The sequence below is a fragment of the Paramisgurnus dabryanus genome, chromosome 19, assembly GCF_030506205.2.
Source record: "Paramisgurnus dabryanus chromosome 19, PD_genome_1.1, whole genome shotgun sequence".
Lineage (NCBI taxonomy): Eukaryota > Metazoa > Chordata > Actinopteri > Cypriniformes > Cobitidae > Paramisgurnus > Paramisgurnus dabryanus.
Genome location: NC_133355.1, coordinates 362,905 through 390,416, shown reverse-complemented (window position 1 = coordinate 390,416; position 27,512 = coordinate 362,905). Strand labels below are relative to the sequence as shown.

General features: G+C 38.7%; 1 protein-coding gene across 2 annotated transcripts in view; it reads left to right on the top strand.

The window, feature by feature from the left end:
* The window catches only part of trappc9 (trafficking protein particle complex subunit 9), a 278,660-nt gene that overhangs the window by 109,476 nt on the left and 141,672 nt on the right, over window positions 1–27,512 (top strand). For both annotated transcript variants that reach the window (XM_073812647.1, XM_073812646.1), the window contains 2 exons: window positions 4,279–4,431; window positions 13,409–13,527. In XM_073812647.1, coding sequence (XP_073668748.1) covers window positions 4,279–4,431; window positions 13,409–13,527 — 272 coding nt within the window. The remainder of the gene's footprint in view (window positions 1–4,278; window positions 4,432–13,408; window positions 13,528–27,512) is intronic.

Sequence of the window (27,512 nt, the reverse complement as noted above, 5' to 3'; positions counted from 1 at the left end):
AGCCTAAACTAAGCAGTCACAACTTTATTTGTAACAAGATTGTACTTAATTTAATTTTGGGGGCGTACATCACCATGTGTAACGTGACTGTAAAGTTGAGATTGGTCTGTTTTCCAATGGTGTGGTGTACATTTTAGGACATCCTCAGACCTCAGTGTCAGTACTCAGACATCAGATAAAACGGCATCACGCCTTAGTCTTCAAAGCATCAGTTCCCAGAAAAACATGGTCTCATACATCAGACATCAGGCAAAATGCCCTCAGACTAAAAAGCATCAGGTGAAACGGCCTCGGACAAAAAAGGCATCAGGTCTCTCTAAATCAGACATCGGGCAGAACGGCCTCAGACTAAATGGTATCAGACGAAACGGCATCAGGTCTTGCACAACAAGGCCTGATATATATGTAAACTAGAGTGATGCTATGGATTTGTTGCCTTTTCAACTTCAAAAACGTAAGGAAATTAGTTGATTAATCTGCGAGTCATGACCTCGGATGGCTCGACCGTAACAATTATGGAAACAATGGATATAGTTTGTTTATCTGGGGTAGCAGCGGGGTCTCAGCCATCAGACATCAAGGAAAAATGACCTCAGTGTAAAAGGCATCAGGTGAAACGGCCTCGGACAAAAAAGGCATCCGGTCGCTCTAAATCAGACATCCGGCAGAACGGCATCAGACTAAATGGCATCAGACGAAGCGGCATCAGGTCTTTCACAACAAGGCCTCAGACAAAACAGAATCAGATGATTTTACACGTGGCCCCGCCCCTTCATATGACATCACGACAAAACGAAACTGAAGCGAAATGACAATTAAGCGGATAGCGCGTAGGAGGGCGGAGCCAGGCTAGGTTTACATAATAAGGAGGATACAATCGTGTTTGAGGCTCATGATATGTCAATACCATGTACACTTATTATTCATCTATGCCAACATAAATACAGTTTTACATTCTGCGGCACCTTTAAAATCTGGTTTCTTAGACTACACTGGGATTAAAATGAAAAGCATGCTTCAAAAACAGATTTGAGATTAGAGTCAAGTGTGTTATTATCACTCAGAGTTTTGCTTTCAGACAGTTTGTGTTAAAATAGCAGGTCTGTATTATTCTCACTCACTCGGGGTCAGACTCTTTGGCGGGCTGATGGCTGGCAGGTGCTAATGTGAGTCACTGTCTTGATTTATGATGTTCTTCTTGTGAATCTCTTTTAATGGCCATTGTAACATAACATTTTATTTTTAGTTTTTTTATGATGTAATCAAAACACTTTGTAAAGTTTTTTTCATACACTTAAAGGAACAGTATGTAAGAAATTTATATCAATTAATGTATATGTATATATATTTGTCTTATTATTTGTATTAGGCCCACATTGTGAATGCGACCTTGGGTTCTTGAAAGGCGCTATAAAAAATAAACATTATTATTATTATTATTATTATGTGCTTGTAGAGAATGGTTTACCAAAACTAAGTTACTGGGTTGATCTTTTTCACATTTTTTAGGTTGATAGAATCACTGTGGACCCAATTATAGCACTTAAACATGGAAAAAGTCAGATTTTCATGCCATGGCCCCTTTAAGTTAGGTTGTAATTAAATGTAAAGAATTGCATTGCATTGACTCATTTTAATGAAGTTGATTCAGCTGCCAGCAGAATTTGTTTGGAGTGCAGGACCTTTGGAAATCACATGGGGACATTTTGGTGTAGCAGACGTGTGACTTTGTTATGTGGCATATCTTTATTCTTCATCCTGAGTGAGCTTTGAGCGGTTTCAGTATCTAAATAAAGCTTTGAACAGGCCTTCAATGTCTTTTTAACATGCAGGGAGACAGATAAACAGAGAGAGAGCTGGTAAGTCTGTTTTCTTCATGCAAACCTGTCATTGCACTTTTTGTTTGACAGCTATAAAGTAACCATATAATGTTATAAACGTTATTCACAGAGCAGGTGAACTATTGCAATATTACTTACGTGCATGCTTACATGTTAACAAACTCTACCGTGCTATAAGGCTATCGTAGTAAAACCATAGTATTTTTGTATGTACCAGGGTTTTTAGTTGGTGCTTAAAGGTATGATCAAGAATATTATGGTTGTGGCACTTTTTTGCATGCACACCATCTTTTTGTTTGTGATTTTATGTTATTTTGTGACAGTAGACACATTGGTGTTGTCCAGTAATTAGGGATGCATCGATACCGATACTGGTATCGGGTATCGGCCTCGATACCACATTTTCTAAAGTACTCGTACTCGTTAAAAGTCCCCCGATACCAGGGATCGATACCACGGTCTGAGAAATGTCTATGTTTGAGTGGCGTGTAAGGGGTTAATGCCTCTTGTGTTGTCCAAAGAGGCAGAGTTTACAACAAACTGGAAAACTAGTCACTTGTTTTTTTGTTAAATTATATGACTAAAGCTGTTACCTGTAAATTTGAATCATGTTTTTTATTAAGTACTCAGTATCGGTATCGGCAAGTACTGAAATGCAAGTACTCGTACTCGTACTCGTATTCCAAAAAAGTGGTATCGGCGCATCCCTACCAGTAATAACAGTGATATGTCATTAAAAAAACACAACTACTGCTGGTTCATTCAGTCACCTGCTGGGCATCTTCATGATCTCAGGTTCTCACCATTATCACCCCTGCTGTTCACTTTTCTTCCTGTGTTTTTTCATGAAGCTCATGAAGAATAGATATTGTCAGAGTTTGTATTTACTGTTGTATCAGAGAATAAAATATAGGAGATTTTAGTTTTTACAAGTTTACAGATGCAGGGATCTGTATCTTGGGCAAGTATCAGCATTGATCAGAGCAGATCTGAGCTTTTCATCTGAGTTTCCTAATGTTATTTGGCTCTTCCTTAGAGATGATCTGTGTTCATCTCTAAGTATTCATATAAAAACTGGGCTTTATTCAGTCGTTCTAAAGATGTGTAAAAAAATTACCAAAAGAGGTCCTTTGGAGGTAAAAATGACCCCAAGTGAAAATGAAAACTTTGTATTTGACATTGCACACACACACACACACACACACACACACACACACACGTGCACGCACACACACACTTACATTCAGTCAAATTTCTGTGGCATTTTTTAAAAACAGGCATTTCAAAATGCATCAAAAACTACAAAAAAATTACTATTTGAAAGTATATTTATTTTTCATGTATTTTCTAATGTTTATATATACATAAATTCAAAAAATGTTTCACTAAAGTAGTGATTTGAGCAGTTGGCCACATCCAGTGAAATGAATGGGTCTCTATGGGCATCTGCTTGTTGAAATGATTTATTCCTAAAAACTGTAATTCTTTTATGTTTTTTTTCTAAACAACACATAACATCTTGACCAATATCTAAAAACAATTTAAATCAAAATGTATCTGCATTTTCACAAAAATTTGATGTTTTACAGGCAAGCTTATGGTGTAGTTGAGGAATTTAGTGGTAAACAGGTACAAAAGTACTATATATCTCCCAAAACACAGCATTAATGTATAGATGGGAAGTAAACAAAAAAAAAAGATATATTATTTGTATCATTAAAAATGTATATATTTTTTGTAATCACTCTTTTAATTTCTGGGGTCATTTTTACCCCCTCTAACGTATACAGTGGCGGAGTCAGAGGGGTGTCCAGGGTGGCACTGGACACCCTTGACATGTCACTGGCCACCCCGTGTGCCACCCCAAATTTAATGCGCTACTTTCACTTAATCGCTATGTTTATTTTCGACGTGCGACAGCGCAGCACATTGTTAAAAACAAACATTATGAATATTAATCCTCCCTGTGGTCGCATCGCAAACTCTTTATTTTTCAATCACTGCGCAAAGAGACTTGGATTACTCTGCTGATTTTGGTTTAGAACAACATGAGGGTGAGTAAATGATGACAGAATTTTCATTTTTGGCTGAATCCCTTTAACAGACAGTAAATCAGATGTAAGAAATACAGTAGATTTAAAATTCACCCTTATTATGTTTACATCTAATGCGATCAAAAGATTCATTTATGCTTTCTTGATACATGGTTACACGTCATTTTCTTTTATGGTCTATGGACCCCCTAAAGTAGCTTTGGCCACCCCCTGGCCACCCCATTAAACAAATTCTAGTTCCGCCACTGAACGTATACAGGAAAATGGGGGCTTATGAGGGTTAAGCTGGTGTGTTTGATTGAGATGTTTACTTAAAGAACAGAACTGAATATCTCATCTAAAGGTCTCGGTGCAAACAAACCTTTTCTTCTTTTGGATTTCAGAAAAGCTGTTTGGCGAGTTTATAACCTGGGACCTCCAGGATGCCCTGTCCCACCTGCCTCTAAAATCAGGTCAATCTGTCACCATTCCCGTGAGGATACAGGCCAAACTGGACTTTTCCGGTCAGGAGAACCTTCTGCACGACCTTAATGACGGTGAGAATCCACACTGCACACACGCAGGCACACAGAAACATCATTGATCAGATCTGTTCAGCTTCGCCATATTCAATATGAGCTTGGTTTCCTAAAGCACATTTCCAAAGCCATTGCACTGAGGAAGAGTTGGATTGCTCTCTGATAGACAGAAAGCCGGTATTCACTTTGCACTGTTATGGTAGATGCGGAGAAGGTGATATGAAATGACATTTATACCTTAATAGCACACAGACACATCTTGGTTTACATTTATGAGAGAAACATGAATCTGTATTTTACTCTACCTACTGTATCACTGTGGCCTTTTTGCCTCTTTATTTCTTTATTTAGTTTGATTCCTGGTTGTTTTCTTGTGTAACCTCAGTTGATATATCTCTGGCACACACCGGGTCTTGAAAGAAAATTTAATTCTGTAATTATTTACTTATTTACAATAAGTAATGTGATGAAACCAGTTTTTCGTTTTCTTCATGAGACGTTCAGCAAAAAAACTATTGGCTAAAAAATGAAAAAAAGAAAGCTTTGCTTTCTTTTCCATACACACAAAAACAGATTACTGATTTTTCTTTATTCTGAAGTAAAGCTTTGGGCCTTTTATGCATTGCCTTTAGTGTGTTCTGAATCCAAAGCTTTGTGAACTTCATTTTAAATCTTAAGTTGCGTTTCAGAGGTGTATTCTGAGAAAATACCTTGATAATCTCACGACTTTCAAATGAGCTCTCAGCCGTGTCTCAAACCAAGACTATGAGATTTCTTATAAAACCATGCGATCTAAGCTTTATCAACACTTGTCTCATTTGGATTTGAAGGTATTTTTAGTATAAGAAATGTTTAATACTTTATTGAAGTCTATTGAGAGTGAAGTATTCCTCTAGTTTCTCTCTTTCTTTTTGTGTGTACATGTTGATATTAATAAAACACAGGGAGAGCAGACAGCATGAAGAGAAGTTGTGCCTGCGTTTCTGCTTGAATTACAAACAGGTGGGAGATGAACAGCAGCTTTCCGTTCTCTTTCCTCGCTGTGTTTCTCCTCAGAGGCCACTAAATGTTTTAATTATTGTTGAAATATTAATTTCTCTGAATTAGGCAGATAAGACAGCTTAAATCCCTTCCTATTACTGCTGCATGTAGAGGGCAGTGAATCGTAAACATTGCTGATGTTATCGCAGGTGCTAATACGTTATTGCTGTTATTTAATGCAAATTTTAACATGTTAATGACATGCATATAAGAATAGGCGCCATTGTTTTTCTCGTCCTCCTTGATTGTAACCATTTAAGAAAAGATAAAAGATTATGTGCATTTAAAAGACTCACAATGTTTCTGATTGGTCCCCTTATCACCCTTTATGATGTCATAATGAGCGATACATGATTGGCAGGAAATAACTTTTGGAATCATACGAGCTGTGCCCGTGATAAATTATATTTCTAGGAAAAAATGAAATATGTTTTTAGCATCCTTCTGGTGTTGTAAACCATTCCTTATGATTGATGCGTATTTTCTGTATTCTCCACTATTTCTTTTCTGTATTCTTTGGAGGTTTGGTACAGGTATACCTGTTTTTTTTTGGGGGGGTACAATGAAATATTTTGTGGGAATATTTATCCGGTTTGAGCTCATCACGCAGACATTATCATATCAGGTTTTACCATACAGAAAATTGAAAAGATTGATTGGTATGTTTTGAAACAAAACACACTGTCTTTCTCACTATTTAAAGGCTATATCTTGTGAAGTCTGTCAGATCAAATGAAAAATAATATCTTTTTATACAGTGTGACCAGAGAAAAAGCAGGACACACTGCTTGTAGCTTTTTTATGTCTCCCAAAATGTTAAAAAAATTCTTAACAGGGAAATAAAGACACAAGCTGTGATCCTCCTCACGGAGAGACCTCAGCAAAACTGATCAAGCAATTAAGAATGAACCCTTTCAATAACTAAGGGTCAAACCAATATACACACATAGGGGAAATGGAAATCATATACATAAATACACAACTAAAATTACATTTAACAATTAAGTTCAAAATACATTTTAACATCAATATTATCCTCAAATCAAATACAAAAATAATAACCGCAACATATTTCCAAAATAATATTACGATGAAACAATGATCCCCCTGCTCATTCATATTAGATGGACTAGGAATATACTACCCATAATCCTTTAGGAAAGCATAAAATGGGAATAGGAAGGCTGTGCATCCCTTTTAACGTCACCCCAGGAATCGTGCTGCAGTCATGCACCCAGAAAACAAAAAGTAAGAGGATGAAATCAACCAAACTTTAATTAAAATAAAATATAAATTTTTGGTGTCCTTTCTTTAATATAATGTGCACCTTAAACTATTGGTGGGCCATAAATCGCCTGCGATTCTTATGCGCATCTCATCAGAAAAGCCAGTTTCGTGATTAGTAGTTAATCGGCATCACCTGCTTTTAGATGGAGCGGCATTTACTACACAGAGCCTTTACTACACATACATTATCAGAGGCGATTTGTCCACGATTATAAACGCAATTACTTTAACTTCATGCTGAAATATGTCTCAAATGCAGCTCCATCTAAAAGCAGGTGATGCCGATTTACTACTAATCACAAAACCGGCTTTACTGATGAGATACGCATGAGAATCAAAGACGATTTATTGCCCACCCCTACCTTAGACCTGAAAAAGTAACCAAAGTTATTTAAAAAGCAAAAAAAAGGAAACTGTAAACAAATAATAATGTATACAAACAATAAACCAAACAAATACAAAACACAACAAAGGCTATTTATGACCTCATCACATACAGTAAGCATCACTATCTTTAAGCGAAACAAGATTTATTGGGGGTGGGGAATATGACATTAACATATTTATGACAATATTAAAATATTAATATTTACAATATTTGAAGAGTTTGGTTGCAAAACTTTTTTATCATTAGCGCCAAAATCAGTTATATATCAGGTAAGTATTAAAAAGTCAATTCTTTATTTTACGCAAAATCTGATATCTGCCGCGTTATTCTGCCATCTTTTCTCCCTTTTTTCCAATCCGCGACAAACGCCAGTCCTCCTTTTCTGCAGAATGCAATAAAATCACTGAACAAATCACAGCGCACCATTCCACGCATTGCAAACAATAAGGGCGGTGCTTTGAATACACACAGAATCCTAGTTTTCCTCATCTGACCTTTGTACTTTTTGATCAACAAAAAACACAATCAAAATAATACTTTTAATGGCATTTATAAACCTGTGGTGTTTTTTTGTGGCAGGGAAAAACGTATGCCATTAAAATCTAATAATTTCTATGAGAGGCACTCGGGCGAAGGAAAAGTGCCGGCTGTTGCTTGTTCTCACACTACACCATCACATTGACCCCAGAGGATCTAATGAAAAACTTTCCATTATTTTACTCAAGTCAATGAAAATCAAGCAGGACCAAAACATTTTACCACTGATCGCTGTCAAAAAAGTTCAGCGACGACGTCCCAAGGCTGACTGCAGCAATGTCAGTGTTCTTAATATGACGAAGTAAGTGTTTTGATTAATGCCATTAAAGGAATATTCCATTTTCTTAAAAGAAAAATCCAGATAATTTACTCCCCACCATGTCATCCAAAATGTTGATTTCTTTCTTTGTTCAGTCGAGAAGAAATTATGTTTTTTGAGGATTTTTCTCATTTTAATGGACTTTAATAGAGCCCAACATTTAATACTTAACTCAACACTTAACAGTTTTTTTCAACTGAGTTTCAAAAGACTATAAACAATCCCAAACGAGGCATAAGGGTCTTATCCAGCAAAACGATTGTCATTTTTGACAATAAAAATAACAAATATACACTTTTAAAGCACAACTTCTCGTCTAGATCCCGTCCTGAAAGCGTCAGCGTGACCTCACGCAATACGTCATGACGTCAAGAGGTCACAGAGGACGAACGCGAAACTCCGCCCCAGTGTTTACAAGTGTTGAGAAAGAGGACCGTTCCTACGTTGTTGTATGTCAACTGATATTAATTAATGTCTTTGTGTCAGTTTATTGTTTACAATGGTCTGCAAATGTGTGTTTTATATATGTAACACGTGACCTCCCTACGTCACTACGCATTTATGTTAGGTCCGCTGGACCGGACCTAGACGAAAAGTTGTGGTTTAAAAGAGCATATTTTTATTTATTTTTTGTCAAAAACGACAATCGTTTCGCTAGATAAGACCCTTATGCCTCGTTTGGGATCGTTTATAGTCCTTTGAAACTCCGTTGAAAAAAACTGTTATGTGTTGAGTTAAGTATTAAATGTTGGGCTCTATTAAAGTCCATTAAAATGAGAAAAATCCTGCAATGTTTTCCTCAAAAAACATAATTTCTTCTCGACTGAACAAAGAAAGACATCAACATTTTGGATGACATGGTGGTGAGATTGGCTGGATTTTTCTTTTAAGAAAATGGACTATTCCTTTAATGTTTATTTTTTAAATCAGTATATATCGCTGGTCAACTAAATAAATATAACATGGTAAAGATGAATGCACATTTATATATTGATTCAATCGATTTATAGCATTCAAAAAAAAAATTGTCATGGATTTATTGCATTTTGCCGAGAAAATAATCAGTTTTTATAATAAATCTTTAAAAATCTAATTATGGATTTGAATTATTAATGTTATTATGACCTAAATATGCGATTGGAAAGTTTGTAACAAAAACTAGTGGTTTTCATCTTGTCACTTTCTTGGTATAAAAAACACATTTTTACCGAAATTAGTCAAAATGGATTTATTGTGTTTTGGAACCAAACTCTTAATTTATACATTTTAATATTTACTTTTTAATGACCCTAATATGCCATTCCAAAGATATTTAATATTAACAAGATGCGTCACTGGTATTGCTTTGAGATCACACCGGTCAATATGGCTGCTGTAGTCCCACCTTCCACTGAAGAGAACCAATCGTCAACCGTTATAGAATGACGTCATCGCTGGCAGAGGGACTTTGTGCATGCCCAGGATATGACAGATCTTCTAAGATGCAAACATGGCAGCACAGTGACATGACTAAAGAAAATTGGCAATTCCTTTCCATTTTTTCTCTCTCTCTCTCTCTGATGCTGGTGATGTCATCACTTTGATGCAATGTCCTGGGTGTTTTTTTTTAGAAAAGGTGGTGGCTGGGGGTGTTGGGTTGGGGGGGGTGGCTATGACATGAACGTGTTTATGACAATATTAATATCATTTTTATATTTACCTTTTAATGACCTTTGTTTGCCTTTTCTTATCTTGTATTTCTCTTTAGCTCTTCCTTTACTTACATCTCTTTGTCTTTACCTCTGTATCTTGATCTCTGTCTTTCTCTATACCTCAGTCTCTTTCTCTTACCTTTATCTCTCTATCTCTTTACCTGTGTCTTTCTTTCTAAGATTTTTCTCTTTCACTTTACCCCTATCTCTTTACATCTATCTCTCTCTCTCAGTGTCGGTCTCTACAGACATCATAACTCAGTCTCTAATGGTGGTGATGTCATCACTGTGATGCAACGTCTTGCGTGTCTCTCAGAAAGGAGGGTGGGGGCCGGGTGCGTTGGGTTCAGGCTGTATGTGAGTTTTTTAATACATCGCAGCGCATGCATTTACTTTATTCAGCCGTCCTTTATAAATCTGTGTCTGCATCGGAGCGGGCGGGCCAGACAGTCAGACTAAACACATTAGTGCCTGAATGTTAAAATGTCAGGACAAGAACAGCATAATGAAAGACGGACTCCGTTAAACCGCGCGGCCCACAGAGGGGTGGGGATGACTTTACCCAGCTTGGAGTCTGCTGGAGGTAAACATTTACCTTTCTTGCAAAGGGATGAACTCACTAGCCCGTCGGGTAACATCTGGTTGTCGGTGGGTGCCGCGATTGGGTGCGTGTTTCATGTGCCAAATCCTGCTGCGCTTCGCTGCTTCACTTAAGTGAGAAAATAAATGATTTTCTCTCATCTGCAATTAGGCTAATATTGTCTGACCTGACCTGAATGGTTGAAATGTAGTGTATGAAAAAAAAAAGATTCAAGACAAGATTGGGAGGTGCTTTTTACGTAGTCCAGCTTTAGCTCCACCCCCTTCTATTTTCCTGATTGCATGTCATTGTCTTATCCCCGCCCTTATCTGATGTCATGTCACATTTTAGCAGCACTTAACTCATTTAATTCTCTCAGCTCCTCCCCATTTCATTGTCCTCTGAACTTGTTCCTGCTTAAGCTCCGCCCTCCTCCAATCACATCACTATATTGGTTCCGCCCCCTCTTCTGACCCTTTGTCCGGGCGTCTTATAAAGTTAATAGGAGACATTACGCCATATCGCATCAGACACCCTTGAAGGGGAGTGATGTCATTTCAGAGGCCCTGGGACTCATAATGACGACTGTAAGTTGATATCCCTTGAGCGTTTAAACTCCCTCACCGTCTATTTCAGAACCCACAGCGGTTTAAACAAACAGATGTGACCAGATCCATCCTGATGTGTTTTTTGTACCAACAAGGTCACAAAACAGAATTACTGATTATCTCGAACCGCAGGGGGTTTTATCAGCAGAATTTCAAAAAGCAGGCGTGAAAAGCGCAGTGAAAATCAGGTGCTATTGGCTTTGCTTTCAACAGGATCCTTCTTTTTCCATAATTTCAGTGTTTTCTCCATACATGCACATTTTCACCTGGCCTCTCTTCCTCTTTTCCTGAATGTCAGATTTCATGAGTGCATTGGCACGTCTGCGAAAAACCTGTGCATGGCAAACGCTGCAATTTACCCTCATTATTCTCTCTCAGACAGAGTCAAAGCGATTTAAACCCAGAAATGTCAGTGCTATAGAAACACCTCCAATTAGAGCAATGGCTTTGTGTGGCTGTGCATTTTATTGGAAAATACAGCCTTGATGTCTTCACATTAATAAGAAATGTCAAGATAGAAATGACATCTCTAGTATTGAAGCCAATTATTTCTTTATATTTTTAACCTTTGGTGATATTCAGTATACATTTTGATGTTTAAGTATTTGTTTTGGAATGACTTAAAAGAGACTGATTTTTTTTTTGTCAAAGGAAGTTTTGAGAAGTAGACTGAAAATGTTTAAGGCAAATAAATCATAGTAAACATTACATCACACAACCACCTGCTTAAAGGAGTCTGTATCTGACGTTGACATCTGCTGATGTGTTCCTGAGATTTGTTTTTATGTTCTTGCAGACTGTTTCAGCTGCGGGACAATTAGGGCTCTTTCATACACCCAGGGGAATGCACGACGCAAGTGTCTTTTGCTAGTTTTAACCCGGTGCAATGATCATATTCATGTTTAGTGCCACGATGTTTAAATAGCAAATGCATTTGCGCCCAATTTTGCACCCAATGGGCGTTCTGGTCTGAAAACGAGGTGTGTTCAGGCGCATTGTTGGCGCGTTGCTATTTTGAGGCAACTAAAATAGACTACGCCATTGACCAACTAAAACCTGCTCTAAAACTACAAAAGTCTATGGCGCAATAGTGTTTTTGTTATTTAAAGAGCGTATACGAAATATGCGCCTATAAACTGCAGATAACGTGGATTTTGCTTATCACACACATGGATGCGCAGCCGCACAAAAACGCTTTTAAATATGAAAAATTAAAGCATTCAAATATAAAAGATTATTATTGAGTCCCTTAGACATAAATGAGGATCGATTATGAGACGGACGTTAAAAGGCGTAAAGAGCAGGTTTACCTGTAGCCTGGTAAGTAAATAAATGCTTTGCTTTAAACAAATGCATCTGTTTTTATTTTTTTTGTAAATGCTACCCCACGGATGTATTGTATATGATGACTCTGTACCTGTGGATATGATGAGATGAGAAACATTTTTAAGTAATGCTTTAAAAAAAAACATGGTGCTGTCCGAGTGCTGAAACGGCTCTCCGCATGTTTGTAAATTCTTTATCTCTTGTTTGTATTTTTAGAGTACAAAGCTTTTCTTGCAAATTATTTTATGGGATTACAATGATTATTTAGGATATTAATACATTTACAGTAAATAAAGCCTGTTATTTTACTTCCATGACTCAAGAAAATGGCTTTTAAAGGTTTTAATCCAAAAAATAACAATTTCAATACAAATAAAAACAAAAAATTTTTTAACATTAATCTTAAACTGGTGGTCGTCTTCTTCCTCCACTTAGTTTTTCAGTCTCCAAATTCCGCTTTCTAAATAGGTATTAGGCATTTAAAGGGGATGAGAGCTAAGACTCTTCTTGGTTTATTGCATGTTATGCCCAAAACACTCCCATTACGAAAATAGGAACAACCCTTTTAGGCCTTAAACTATATTTCCCGTCATTAAATAAGCAAAAGTGAGTTCGGACACGCCCGTTTAGACCGTGCGTTGTGGGCTTTAGACCATGCGCTTAGAACGTTAAAAAGTTTGTTTTGATAGTGGTATCATTGGTCGTATGACATAACTGTTACTAAAAATAGCTAGGACATTACTCGCTTGAAAGAATTTGAGTCTTTGTGAGTTTATGTGCTGTAATGATAAAACTGTTTTCCAGAGAGCCACTGCGGGACACTTTATCTCTTTATTTATTGCAACGTTTTTCCACCTCATAATTTTTCAGACTGTCACGTTATGGATTTTTATTTTCATATTGAGCATTAAATGCTGGACAGATGTGTCAGGGGATAGAGAGGTGGATGAAGAGAAAAATAGGACTGAGAGGAAAAAGTTGAGTGTGGTCACACATGCTCTGAATATGAGAAATATTGCTTTCCTCTCTACATATAAGTCATATATTTCCCATCTAACTTCTGTCTTCCTTTATCTCTGACTTTCTCTGTGTGTGTGTGTGTGTGTGTGTGTGTGTGTGTGTGTGTGTGTGTGTGTGTGTGTGTGTGTGTGTGTGTGTGTGTGTGTGTGTGTGTGTGTGTGTGTGTGTGTGTTAATGTATGTTGCCGTGTGATTTCAGATGGTATCAGCGTAACAGGTCTGCCTGTCTCCAGCCCATTGCGGCAGGTCCTGAAGCCACGCTCTGAAAATAAACCGGTCAGTGCTGATGGCAGCAAGAACGAATACAATCATGTTAAGGTGAGTTTTCTGTTCTGTAACTATACAAGCTTGGCCTTATACACTCCTGTAGGGCTTTCCGTCTTCTGTAGGGTGTGATGCTTAACGTCTAGTGTTATATTGCATCTCTTCCAGGCTAATTTAACATTTTCAGGTGTCAACATTGTCACTGTAAAGCATCATGCCTTTTAGAAGAGCCAGAGCTGGTCTGAAGTCCTCGCCTTAAGACAGATTTGATCTTGGCTTCATTAGATCAAAAATCTGGGTTTAATCAGCAGGCCTCAGGCTGGGTGCAGTAGTCAAGGATAGTCTGGGTGCTCTTTCGTATAACCACATTGGCTCAAGTTTATTTTGTAGAGAAGCAGTGCTGAAATATATGATCACTGTCCATGGCGCCGAAGAAAGTGTGTGTCTCTGTCCATGGTGCTGAAATTTTTTGTCTCTGTCCATGGTGCTGAAAAAGTGTGTGCGCCTCTGTCCATGGTGCTGAAAATTATTTGTATCTCTGTCCATGGTGCTAAAGAGAGAGTTTGTGTGTTCCTATCCATGGTGGTGAACTGGTTTTGTGGTGTCTTCCTCTCTGTGTCTGTTTGTTTGTATGTGGGCATCTGCAGATGTCAGATTTCAGTTAGAAATTGAGTTCTTAGTGATATGGTGATGTTTGTGTTAAAACATCCGATTCCAAAGGTCCGTTGGTAAAAATAGGGCTGTCAAAAGGATAATCGCATACAAAATAATTTTTTTTTTTGCATAATATATGTGTGTGCACTGTAGATAACTATTTTGTATATATAAATACACACACATAAATAAACTTTTTCCTAAATATATATACATGTATGTGTGTACGTTGCTTTTTCAAATGCATGTTATAAACGACTCAAACTAACAGTGATTTCAGATCGATAAGGACTTACTGATCAAAAGCCGTAGTACATGAAATAGCTGTGAATATTATCAGCTTTGCGATTAAGAATAGTTATCGGCCACGTATTATTATTGCATGTCGGCATTTATCGGTGCACTCCTAGTGGGTGTGTGTATTTATATATACATGATTATTATACACAGTACACAAACCTATATGATGTAAACAAAAACTTTTATTCTGCAAACCATTAATCGCGATTAATCGTTATGCAGCTCTACATCAGATTAAGATCAGATGTTATCAAATTGTGGCAAAGAAGTCAGATTCCAGAATTTATTAACATGACAGCATGAACCGGAGTTGATTCAATAGGTTTGTTCAAAATCTAAAGATTCATGTTGTCACAGTGTCCTACGACAGGCAGTGATTTCTTGCTTGTTGTCTAATGTATTAACATATTTAGTCACAAATTTTGTCTCAAGTCTGCCTTATTCATTTAATGCAAAGCTTCTTTGTTTTAACTAATTAACTTTCTTAAAACTTTTTCTGGGTTTATATGAGATTCTAAATCCCAGATGGTCAATGTGGACTTTTTGACTGCATTTTATGTACACAGACTACAAGTCTCTGTTATGTCATGCATGTGAACATTCTGTTTTGCTGTAGAGACAAAAATGGTCTATATCTATGATTTGTTAAAAAATACTTATTTTTTATATGCAGGTGAATCTGTGTTTAAAAGGATTCATATTGCTGATATGCTAATATTTCAAGATTATGAGCTGGTATTTTCCTCTCACCTGAGATTAATTCCAAACCTCAACACATGTGACTCTTTGTCAGCAGAGAAGAGGAATTAATTTTGGCACTGATGATGAACACTTTCTCCACTCACTGCTGCATAATTTAGAGCCATGTTCAGGAAAAAGAAAGAGAGTTTGGAGTAACAGAATATATGTAAATCCCAAAAATCTGCATTCTGTGAAATGGAAGCTGCAATCGAGAGGAGGTAGAGATGAAACGAGAGAGAGAGAGAGAGAGAGAGAGAGAGAGAGAGAGAGAGAGAGAGAGAAGTGTTGATTGACAGGTCAGATAGGCGCTGCAGGATATATCCCATAAGCCTGTGACTCCTCTGAATGTTTCATTCTGAAGGACTGTAGGTAATCACTTCTACTGCTGGCTGACAGTGTCCAACTGTGACTCCACAACAAGATGTGTCTTCACTCACTTCCCCTCTTAAAATCATATCAGCATCATACACACGCCGAGAGATAAACCATGTGCTGCCCTTGCTATCTACAGCACTCCAAACAGCTTAACCGTGAAGACTCCAGCTCAGCTGTTTCCAATACAGTTTTTCTCCCTTTCTTGCTTTGTCCCTTCATTCATTCACTCACTCACTCACTCACTCACTCCTTCACTCACACTTTCACTCACTCACTCCTTCACTCACTATTTTACTCACTCACTCCTTCACTCACTCCTTCACTCACTCCTTCACTCACTCCTTCACTCACTCCTTCACTCACTCACTCACTCACTCACTCACTCCTTTACTTACTCCACTCACTCCCTCACTCACTCCTTTACTTACTCACTCACTAACCCTTTTCTCTCTCACTCACTCACTCACTCACTCACTCACTCACTCACTCACTCACTCACTCACTCACTCCTTCACTCACTCACTCACTCACTCACTCACTCCTTCACCCACTCACTCCTTCACTTACTCACTCCTTCACTCACTCACTCCTTTACTCACTAACTTTTTTACTCACTGACTGCTTCACTCACTCACTGCTTCCCTCACTCCACTCACTCACCCCTTTCTCACTCACTGTTTTACTCACTCCCTGCTTCACTCACTGCTTCACCCACTGCTTCACTCACTCCACTCACTCACTCACTCCTTAACTCACATCACTCACTTACTCACTCCACTCACTCACTCCTTCACTCACTTCTTCACTCACTTTACTCACTCACTCACTCACTCACCCACCAACTCACTCACTCACTCACTCACTCACTCACTCACTCACTCACTCACTCCTTCACGCACTCCACTCACTCACTCACTCACTCCTTCACTCACTCCTTCACTCACTCCTTCACTCACTCACTCACTCCTTCACTCACATCACTCACTCACTCACTCCACTCACTCACTCCTTCACTCACTTCTTCACTCACTTTACTCACTCACTCACTCACTCACCCACCAACTCACTCACTCACTCACTCACTCCTTCACGCACTCCACTCACTCACTCACTCACTCACTCACTCACTCACTCCTTCACTCACTCCTTCACTCACTCCTTCACTCACTCACTCACTCACTCACTCACTCACTCCTTCACTCACTCCTTCACTCACTTCGCTCACTCACTCACTCACTCACTCCTTCACTCACTCACTCCACTCACTCACTCATTCACTCATTTACTCACTCCACTCACTCACTCCTTCACTTACACTTCCACTCACTCATTCTTTCACTCATTCACTCACTCACTCCTTCACTCACTCACTCACTCACTCACTCCTTCACTCACTCACTCCTTCACTCACTCACTCACTCCTTCACTCACTCCACTCACTCACTCCTTCACTCATTTACTCACTCCTTCACTCACTCCACTCACTCACTCACTCCTTCACTCACTCCACTCACTCCACTCACTCCACTCACTCACTCCTCACTCACTCACTCACTCACTCACTCACTCACTCACTCACTCACTCACCCCTTACTCACTCACTCCTTCACTCACTTACTCACTCACTTACTCACTCACTCACTCATTCTGTTGGGTTGGTGACACATAATAAGCAGTGGTGTCATTAAAGAGGTCAGGGTCAGATATGTGTAGGAGAGCAGATATGTATATGTTTTTATCACTTGTGGTATTGTCATGTCGCACCTGGTTAGGACGTTGTGTGAGAGATTTAATTTACTTTGTCAGAACTGTTTACACATTTGATTCTGTTGGTTGGTCGGAATTCAAGGTTGAGCTTCCCCCAATGCAGGTCAGTCTTCACATTGTCACACTACATTTGCCAAAAAAGCAGCCATGTGTATTTTACGACTGGCTACGAAAGAAAGTGTGTAATATTCTCTTCTGCCGAAGTCTTATTTGGAGTCAACAAATCGTGTAAACACATGAGGCTCTGTGGTGCTCGGTTTGTTTGAGCAGCCTGAAGTGATGTCCCTGTTTGCCTGACCAATGTGAGACACAAGGTGTGTTTGGAAAATCAATATAGAGAGAACACAAAAGAAAAAGATGAACAGAATGATAGTTTCTGTAAAAATGAGATCCAATACCTCCCATTCCTCTTGTTTATTTGGAAAGCCATTTGGAAATTCTGGAAAAACTTCTACACTCTCTTTCTCCTAATTGATCTCTTTCCCTGGGATTTTTTCTTTCTTTCTCTGGTTTAGAGAAGTTCAATGGACCATTAAAGAACATGAGCTGGTTTGTCATCGGAATTGAAAGTTAATTCGGCCAGATGATAAAAAAGCATTTTAATAATTTCCAAAATGTGCTTGAGGAGATTGAAGTCAATATAAGCTTTATTGTGAGCTCAGTTTAGGAGATTTATGGCTTGATTTGTGCCTTTATGAAAACAGGTGTCACATCGGATTTCTGACAGATCCCTTGTGTGAATGCATATGATCCTAAAGGACCCAAGCGCTTAAATTAAGCTGTTTACAGTCCGACACGCTTTTTTGACTTTGAAGTACATACACACAGAGCTTTTGATGAATCGGGTCCTCAGTTTCTAGCTGATGAAATATTTTACAGGCTGATTGTAACTGGAAAACTTTTTTAATGATTTTAACCTCCATGACTTTTCAGAGAGTTCACAAACTGGACTAGATGATTTTTTGTAATGCTGTTTGTGTAAAACATTTAGTGCCAGACATCAGAGTTTGAACCATTGTTGTGTGTGTGTGTGTGTGTGTGTGTGTGTGTGTGTTTGGTTGGTTTTTAGCTGGTATGTGTTATCAGTTGTGCTTTGCTCCTCCGAGCTGGAGGTTACAGTATAAATAGTCATCCATTATTAATATGAATTAGCACAGACGGTTTCCTTCCCCTCAAGCAGGTGTGTATTTATTGTAAGTCTCTAAAAAAAACCTAGAGATGTGGGAAGATGATCTAGAAATATGAGACGCACTGGGCTTGTGTGTGCATTTTCTCAACTATACTTAAATAGCAAATCTAACAAAACTGTCCTTTGGGGACACTTGGCTTTGTAATTGTAGGTTAAACGTGAATGAATGTAAATAATGTTGCTATTTAACTCTGAACATGCCACAAGCCACAAGCTTTCATGTAGAGGTTGGTGTTTGGATGTGGTGTTATATAAAATAAAATAAGTCTATGCATTGCATGATATTGGCAAATCAATCATCAGCAACAACCAGATTGTTCAATGTTTTAACATTTTACGTAACACATGAAACTTCTAATCAGATCACTGAGAAGATTATAGAGAGATGCGTCAGACTTCAGCTCGGATCAGACCTGACAGCTGAAAACCATCATACTGTAGTTCATTTCATCCGTTGGCTTCTTGTAAAATTGTCCATTCTGGGAAAAAAGGAGTAAAAGTTAATTATGATAAATGATGATCACTCTCAGCTGTCAGATTTCATTCAGTCTTTTGTTCAGATGATGATGATATTTATCCATAATCCAAAGATATCAGACACAATCTGTCTAAGCGGCTGTACATTCACAGATCTGATTGAAGGATTCTGTCTGATGACTGAAGAGGGGAAAAATGCTTGCATGTGTAAAGATAAAATGGCCCCAAAAAATATTTGTAAACTTAACCCATTCTTTAAAATGGAAGATGAACAATAGGGATCCACAGGCAACCTAAACTATTCGGCCGAAGATAGTATTTCTCGGACACTTTTAAAGGTGCAGTGTGTAAATTTTAGCGGCATCTAGTGGTGAGGTTGTGAATTGAAATAAATGGCTCAGTTCACTGCTCACCCCTTGCTTTTGCATAGAGAAGCTACGGTAGCTGGCACCGGACAAACATGTCATCTTCGGAGAAAACTTAGTAAAACATTTGTCCGTTAAGGGCTTCTGTAGAAACATGTATGCACAAAATGGCGACTTCCATGTAAGGGGACCCTCACTATGTAGATAATATCTCATTCCAAGGTAATAAAAAGATAACAGTTCATTATGAAAGGTCTTCATACACCTCTGATAATATAGTTTTGTATATTATTTTGCATTTCTGTCAAGAGATCATTTTAAAAATTACACACTGCACCTTTAAATGTTTGCATGCTGCCAACATGTTTACTGCATCCTTTTATGTTGGCTGCTATTTGATCGCATCAACAAAAACATTATTGTATGGTACGTTTTTTTTATTTTTCCTTTTTGCAAAACACAGAAAATGCTTGTTTTACTGTTTTTGGCCCAATCGTTTTGGTTGTCAAACATTTGGCGCTTCCTACACTGTAAATTTTTTTATTATTTACTGTTCATTTCAACGTTCTTGACTAGTGAGGAGTTGCTATAAAGTATAAATTAAAGTCCTTGATTATTACGCCAGAATGAGAGTATAGTTCCTAACCATATCTGCCTAGAAAATCACAACTTTTAATTTTCCGTCTGTTTTAGTACACGATGTAACTACAGAAGAGTCAAGTTTTAAATAGGAAAAATATTGAAACTCTTTGGTTATTTTTGAGCGTGATGCTAATGGTCTAATCAGATTCAATGGATTATGCTAAGCTATGCTAAAAGTGCTAGCGCCAAACCCGGAGATCGGCTGAATGGATTCCAAAACGAAAAAATTTAATTTTTAACTCCAGGGGAGCTGGAAAATGAGCATATTTTCAAAAAAAGTGGAGTGTCCTTTTAATGTGCTGCCTATTAATGCATAGTAAGGTAGTTGTTGTATTGGTTAGGTGTAGGTATGTGGTTGGATTAAGGGATGTTGAATATGGTCATGCAGAAGGAGGCAATAATATGTGCCTTATATGTACTTATAAACAGCCAATATGCTAGTAATATGCAAGGTAGTAGGCAACTGGTTAAAAGTGAGATTTTTTCTCTATACTTGCTAAGCACAATTTGTGTGTTCCTCCTGTGAATTCTTATCAAATTTAAAGCTTATTTTCAATCAGAAGTCCAGTATGGGCTTTGCTTTTAAGTGTTGGACTCACAAAATGTCACCTTTATTACTTTCTGCTTTATTGATAAAAGGTAGAAGTGTGTTGCAAGCCTTCCTTTGTGTGTGTGCGCGCGGTTGGCTCCTGAAAGTGCTTACACAGTAGTCAGAGCTACAGGATAACTGCTATACATCATCACAGAGATGAGCTGACACAAACACACACACAGGCAATTTTCCAGCTGCTGATACTGATCTTTGCGCTCTCTTTCGCCCGTTCGCTCTCTCAGCATTTAACTGCCCCCCAGTCCCACCTCTTTAAACTCTGTACCACCCCAGCTGCTCCCTCTTGTACTGACCTTGTGAAAGTGAATCATGTTAAACTAGACTGAACAGATGTGAGAAATGACAAGAAAAGCAATAGCATTGTTACATTTTACTGTATTTTATTTCTGTGTTTAGGAAGGCACTATCACCTGTTAGTAACAGTAAGTTAGTTACAGTAAGACTTCATTGTTCTTGTAGTTCAACTGGTAAAGCATTGCCCTAGCAGCGTTAAGGGTCATGGGTTCGATCTTAAGGGAGATACGTACTAGATACGATTGTTAGCCGTGGATAGAAGCATCTGCCGAATGCATAAAAGTGAATTTTTTGTCTTTAATGTGAAAGCAAAAAGTTTAAAGGTGACATAGAATGATTGAACGGGGTATTTATCCTTGTTCTGTGATGTGACATGTAGACAAAAAAAAATTGTTTGGTTCTGTAATGCCTTAGAAGCTTCCTAAAAACCTCTCTCAGATAGCTCTATTAGGGTGGGGGATTTTAAACAAGTGGTTTTGCACCTATTTGGCTCCCCCTACTGGCTTAACTTGCAATCTCATTACTGATTGGCTGACTTTGCTGCCACTCAAAAAATGTAGCCAATTATTTTAAAGTGGAGGGATTCAACAAAGACAAGGTAAAAATGGTTTTTCATTCTCTGTCCCCTTTAATATTTAGACAATACTGTATACTTTGGCATGCTAAATATCCGGACCTGTCGGCGATTCAAGATCATGCCGTGTGAAATGTGTTTTGACTGAAAAAAAAACGTTGGCGATGACCTACAGCCAATGAGAGAGCAACATACAGGGCAGCTGGAAGTTTGGGGAGGAGTCTCTCCAACCATTTCCTCCTTCATAATCTTTAGTTCTTCTTCTTTCTGCTTACCATACAAATGAGTGCACATGCAATTTGTATGGTAAGCTTCTTGCGGGCTACCATTTTTTATAATAATCCCAGTCTCACGTGAGAACTCCGGTCTTGAAAGCGTGACCTCGAGTTGTTTCACTTCTCGTGTGCGTTTGGTTGTGAGACGTAGTTTGTAGACCGGGACAAAGTTTTCGTCTATTCTTCCTACGGTAAAGTCATGCAGTGTAAAACCCCTTGTCGCCAATCCATCATGCAGTCTGAAACAGCAGCGACTGAACGCTACCCTAGATAGTCACGCAGTGTGAAAACATCTGTGACCCGACTAGTTTGAAAATCATGCAGTCTGAACTCTGCATAAAGCGAAGTAGGGTTGAGCCTGGTCAGTACCTGAATGTTAAAACCAGGTTGCTGCTGTGTGGGTCCTAACATCCCAGTATAGTAATGGGGACACTATACTGTAAAAAAAAGCACCGTCCTTCGGATGCAATGTTAAACCGAGGTTCCGACTCTCTATGGTCGTTAAAAATCCAGACAAAGAGTAGGGATGTGGTATCCTGGCCAAACTTGCCCATTGGTCTACTAATCTTCCCCTTGTATACTTATTGGCTATATCCCTTTGTCTCCTTTCCACTAATAAGCTGGTGTGTGGTGGGCTGCAGGTGGATGCTGCACATTGGTGGTGGTTGAGACGAATCCCCCTTTCATATGTAAAGCGATTTGAGTGCTGCAGAAAACCGTTATATAAATGTAACAAATTATTATTTTATTAATGGGTAAAAGCCAGAAAACACTCTTCTGCCCGTTTGCATGCGAAAGGGGCTTTTCTTAAAGGAAACAAAGCCAGTCTGTTTATTTATAGAGATTAGAGAGGGAAACTAAATCATGGCTGTCAGTGGAGCAAAAATCGTGACTAATTTTAAAAAAGTGGGCCACAGGGAAAAAATAAATGAAGATGGATGTTAAAGGAAAACTATAAGCAGCAGGTCTGAAAATAAATGCGTCGAAAGTCCACCGAGACGCATTCGAGACCATCTGTGTCACCATGGAAACCCAGGCAACACGCCGCAGCGCTGGAAAGTTTTACAGAAATCCAAAATAGTTGTTTTGTGTGATAGAGACGGCATATACAGTACACTGCTAAAGTTGTGTGTTTGTGATGTATGACAGCTCATAAATTAAAAATGCATACTTATACCCAGCTGTCTGTGAGGACGTTTTTTGTTCATGAAACTTCATTGTGCTCCTGGATCTCCTTACGAAGGGTCTTTCATGAACTCCAGATAGGGTGCTTTAAAGAAGTCATTTCTGTCGGTGATCACATGATCTTGGGTTAAAAGTCCAATGGTGTAGGACATACCTGTAGGAATGCTGATCTGAGATTTTTGCCTGAAGTGGAGGTAAGCAAGACCCAGCAAATGCATTAACTTTTTCCCCGCCAGCATTGATGATCATGATTTTCACAAAAGTTTAATGCCTCCCAGAAAATGCTCTTCTTTAAATTTATAAACATACAATATATTAAATGAAAGAACAGACCCTCTGGTTTCAAACAAACAAAACAAAAAAGTTTCATTCTACCTTCATTAGTTCTGTTTTGATCACCTCTCAAATATGGATAGGTTTTGATCAAAAAGCTGAGATATTTAAATTTTTGTAAAGGACTTTTGATAGAGATCAGATGCAGAGCGATCCTTAAAACTTAGACAGACATACAGCTGTTCATAGGGCGATACTTCGGGTTTTATAAGTTGCGGAAGTGCGCCTGGTGGATAATAGCGGTATTGCAGATTGACGAGATAACTCGTCAATGGCAGGGAAAGAGTAAAAACCATCATCTACATCAGAGATCCCCAACCACCTGGTCGCGACCCAGTACCAGGTCGTGGCCACCGGTTGCCACCGGGTCTAAAGAACGTCCTGAAAAAATGTTGTATAATAGCTACGTATTTTAATTTAATTATGGGGCGGCAGTGGCTCAGTGGTTCATGTAGGGGTGTCTACAAACCGGAAGGTTGGTGGTTCAATCCCCGGCTCCACCGGACCAAGTGTCGAGGTGTCCTTGAGCAAGACACCTAACCCCAGCTGCTCCCGACGAGCTGGATGGCGCCTTGCATGGCTGACACCGCCGTCGGTGTATGAATGTGTGAGTGAATGGGTGAATGTGAGGCAAAACTTGTAAAGCGCTTTGGATGGCCATAGGTCTGTTAAAAGCGCTATATACATGCAGTCCATTTATCATTTACCATTTAATCTTTTGTCCTTTAAGCTTCAACTTTTCTAACAGGCCGCGCTCTCCCTTTCTCTCTCTCTCTACCAGCACACGGAGCGTGCCGCGCCTTCTGCGCCGCAAGATGCCTAATCGCGTCATTGCATTAACTTAACATGTAAATCACCCGCGCTTGCCGCCTCTACCGTGGCTGTTGTAAGCGCAGCATAAAACACAATCGATCAAATAAATGCAGAAGTATGATTTGCATATCATGTCAATGCATGAAGACGTTCAACTCTGTGACATCGCAAATGACTGAAAAGTAATTGCAGGCTTTTAGAAACAACTACAAAATACAAAATCTTTTTAATATTTTAACGAATATACTTTTAACGTAGATTTGAAAGGAAACAGTCCTGTGTCAATCATTATTAAAAGCATATGATAAACAGGAGTCTCGATCCGTGTCTCCGCGCATAGCCGCAATTCTTCTGGCATCCCTCCTCCTTCTCATCTTCTCCTTCAATGCTCATTTTTTTCTTCTTCTGTCCTGTTTCTTGAACTTGGGACTCGAGCCCGACCTAAGGTTCAAGCTGCCTTCGAGAACAGCAAGTCAAGTTCATTTACTGTTAATTATTAAGACTAAATGGGCAGGCAAACTTGTTAAACAATATAAGTAATCCCCCGAAATTTGATTTTACACGTCTGTTAAAATAAACCTGTTATTAATTTTCCTAAAGCATGTTTTTTTTATCTTTACCTCCGTTTAAAACATTATACATTTCGCAAAGGAGGATTTACAGTATTTTATTTGAACAGAGACTCAACACCCAACCCCCCTACTACAACTATAAACGTCCCACTGAGCAATATGTATTCTGATCACTTTTAGAGTCATTTTTTCCAACTAATGAACAATAAGAATTTTACATCTGACCAAGACCCATTCGAATTCAAAGGGCTTGTATGTGTGATTTGAATAATATGAGGTTTGACTAAACAGAATGTTGTCATATGTTGGTGTGAATGCTAATAAGGGGCAGTTGTGGCCTGATGTTTAGAGAGTCGGACTTGTAACCCAAAGGTCAGCAGTTTGATTCTCACGGCTGGCAGGTAGCGACTAAAGTGCCATTGAGCAATGCATCCTTCGTCCAGTAGCTCCCACCGGGATGCAGAGTTTAAATTTCGACTATGTGTTAACAACCATGTATTTTTCGCTATATTTATTAATGTTTGGCAAGCTTGGATAGAAGTCCAGTATTGGTTATATTGTTCAGCTGTTTTTTATTCGGACAGTAGATCTCCAAAGCAAAGCAGCTTCCCTTCACATTGATTCGAAGCTTGAATGCTTTATTTCACACCAGCATGTAAAAACGATTCTTTCTCTTTCAAAACCCCTCTCATTCATGAAACCCAGCACTTTATTACTTATTTATACTTTTTCTTTCTCTATGTTTCTCTCTCTCTCTATCAGAATAAAAAGTTAGCAGGTATTTTAGAGTGAAAGTGTGAAAGATGTGATATGACTCAAGCAGAGACTCTCCTTTTGATCAGTACTGGATAATTTACACTCCGCGTTTGTAATTCCTCACACAGTTGTGCTGTTTACACTCCCTGTGGTGTTTTTTCCTATAAAGTGAACATCTAAACCTCTGAAGGTCACAAGCATCCTCTCCTCTGCTCTTTCAGACCTGTTGTTGACTAGAGGCATGAATGCATTTTCACATGGGAGCTGATGAAAGTGTAGCCTACGAACAGCCTTCGTTGTTGTGTTTAAATGCCTTTTTAATGTAACATTTAAGGGCGAGTAGTTAGGAAATGCTGATGTCTAAAAGTGGGGTAAAGTTACTTCTATCTGCTTATTCCGATACATCGGTGCATCCCTACCTATAAGGATTTGCAAACGTGGCATGCTGCTAGGGCCTTGCGATATTGAAGGAAATATGACATGTGCTGAATCCTATTCTTTTCCTAAAATTGGTTTTGATTTAACCAACATATGCAGACTTCGATGCAAATGCCACTAAACACCACCTTCCATCAAAAAAGGGATGATGATATTAACCGAATGCTCTCCGCACATATTATACATATTATATTATACATCAAATACTCTTCATATGTTTCAACTATTAGAGAAAATAATGCACATAAAAATATATCTGCTTGACCCCTTAAAGGGGTGCATGATCTCTGAAAGCCGATGTTGGTATTTGAAAGTACCTTAAAGGTATACAACACAGTAAAGGGTCATCAGAATCTAAACTGCGGCTGATAAATCCTTCCTTATAACTAACTTTGTATATTTCTACCTTTAAATTACAGTCGTATTGTTAAATATTTTTTAGTAGGGGTGGGAATCGCTTGGACCCTCATGAATCGATTCAGAATCGATTCTTAGGGTCCCGATTCGATTCAGAATCGATTCTTGACGTACTAATTTGCATATCTGTGACGTCATTACGTCGCATTTGCTTTCAAAGCCAGGTTAATGTTTGCGCTTTTGCTAGTCTCTGAACTGTCATATACTGTACTTAAATGCAACTAGGGATAAATAATGTCATTCTTATATACATACATGTCCTGTTTCTGTTGTAAGACATTAAAACCAGTAAAAATATTAATTTAACGTGACATATTAATTCTATATGTTAACCGGCATTAACTTCCACGAACGTTAAGCGTCTAATCATCATCATTATACACAGTGATTGGCAGTATTACTGTATTTATATAATGCAGCGCACCCAGCGACTGAATAACAAACTATGTGCATATTTTTACAGAAGTATATTCATGTTATATCTAAACATTCAGCGGATGGTTTAGGGCAGGGGTGTCCAATACGTCGATCGCAAAGGCAATGCCGGTAGATCGCACAACTGCTGCTCCACGCGCAAAATTGTCATTATGGTCTTTTGGAGTAATTGTGAAACATGCAGGTCTTTTTGAGTTGCTGCTTTTTTTCTTAAATGTGTTTTGCCAGGCCACTGCAGCTCAGTCGTCTTTAACTTCCAAAATTCACATGGATGCGCATTCTTGCCTCACGCAGTTGCTAATTCACACGCACGGTGTGTGTGAGCGAGCAAACGAGAGGGAGAGAGAGGCAGCGTAGCGCTGATTTGTATGCTTCTGATACTGTTTGTTTCACTAAACCGCATCTCCGCTATTTTAAGGAGTACTCGACATGTACTCAAGGATTTTTTTTAAAACTCCTCAAAAAGAATAGAGTAATGGTGACAGCCCTAAATTCAATGTAGAGATATATGCAGTATAGTCCTACAAGCATTTAAAGTGTTCTTTCTCTTCTGCTCTTGTAAGCTCCGCTATGCGCTCTTGCAGGGCGCACTCTCTTAAGTTGTCCGTGTGCATCACCGCTCCCCCAGTTGAGTTCCGCCTTTTGGTTCTGATTACGTGACGTTATTTTGTAAACTAACATTTAAGAATCGATTCTTGACATTTGTGAATCGATTCAGAATCGGCCCACGTCCGAATCGCGGTTCATCTAAGAATCGATTTTTTTGCCCACCCCTAGTTTTTAGTAAATTAAAACAGTCAAACAAACGTGTTTAGACACGGATGTTA